Source organism: Otolemur garnettii, unplaced genomic scaffold (assembly GCF_000181295.1).
Source record: "Otolemur garnettii isolate 467f Iridium unplaced genomic scaffold, OtoGar3 scaffold00091, whole genome shotgun sequence".
Taxonomy (NCBI): Eukaryota; Metazoa; Chordata; class Mammalia; order Primates; family Galagidae; genus Otolemur; species Otolemur garnettii.
Genome location: NW_003852486.1, coordinates 4,208,339 through 4,209,313, shown reverse-complemented (window position 1 = coordinate 4,209,313; position 975 = coordinate 4,208,339). Strand labels below are relative to the sequence as shown.

Genomic DNA, 975 nt, shown 5'->3' with positions numbered 1-975 from the left:
CACCTAGGTACTACCGTGGTGCAGTGGGGGCCCTATTTTTAGTAGAAACAGGGTCTCACTGTTGCTCAAGCTGTTCTCTAACTCCCGAACTCAGGCAATCCACCCATCTTAGTCTCCTAGAGTGCTAGGATTACAGGCCTGAGCTGTGCTGCTGGCCCCCTTTTTCTGGACCCGGTCCTCCTTTTCTTTCCTTTTTTTTTTTCTTTTTCTTTTCTTTCTTCTTTTTTTTTTTTTTTTGAGACAGAGTCTCATGTTGTCACCCTCAGTAGAGTGCCATGGCTTCATAGCTCACAGCAACTTCAACTCCTGGGCTCAAGCAATTCTCTTGCTTCAGCCTCTATAGTGGGAACTATAGGCTCCAGCCACAAAGCCCAGCTATTTTTAGAGACGGGCTAAAGAGCCAGCCTGCTCTGGCTCAGGCTGGTCTTGAACCTGTAAGCTCAGGCAATCCACTCTCCTCAGCCTCCCAGAGTGCTAGGATTACAAGCCCGAGCCACTGCACCCGCCCCTGGTCCCCCTTTTCTGAGGGACAGACCCTTGTGCTAGGGGGCTGCTAGAGGGCTGTCAGGACTCTGCCGCTCAGTCTTTGTCTCTCCTATAGTGGTGCTGATTGGTGAATCAGGTGTGGGGAAGACCAACCTGCTGTCCCGATTCACGCGAAATGAGTTCAGCCACGACAGCCGTACCACCATCGGAGTGGAGTTCTCCACCCGCACTGTGATGCTGGGCACCGCTGCCATCAAGGCTCAGATCTGGGACACTGCTGGTTTGGAGCGGTACCGAGCCATCACCTCAGCGTGAGCCCGGGCCTGGGGGGCTGCCGGGTGGTGGGAGTCCCAGAGAAGTTCAGGAGGGCCTCCCGAAGAGAAGAGGGGAGCATGGCTCGGCGCCTGTGGCTCAAGCGGCTAAGGCTCCAGCCACATACACCTAAGGTGGCGGGTTCGAATCCCCAGCCCAGGCCCGCCAAACAACAAT

At 55.2% G+C, this 975-nt stretch overlaps 1 protein-coding gene across 1 annotated transcript in view; it reads left to right on the top strand.

The window, feature by feature from the left end:
• RAB25 (RAB25, member RAS oncogene family) overlaps positions 1 to 975 on the top strand; it is an 11,046-nt gene that overhangs the window by 7,031 nt on the left and 3,040 nt on the right. Inside the window, exon 2 of the mRNA XM_003795268.3 lies at positions 602 to 797. Within this exon, the coding sequence (XP_003795316.1) occupies positions 602 to 797 (196 nt within the window). The remainder of the gene's footprint in view (positions 1 to 601; positions 798 to 975) is intronic.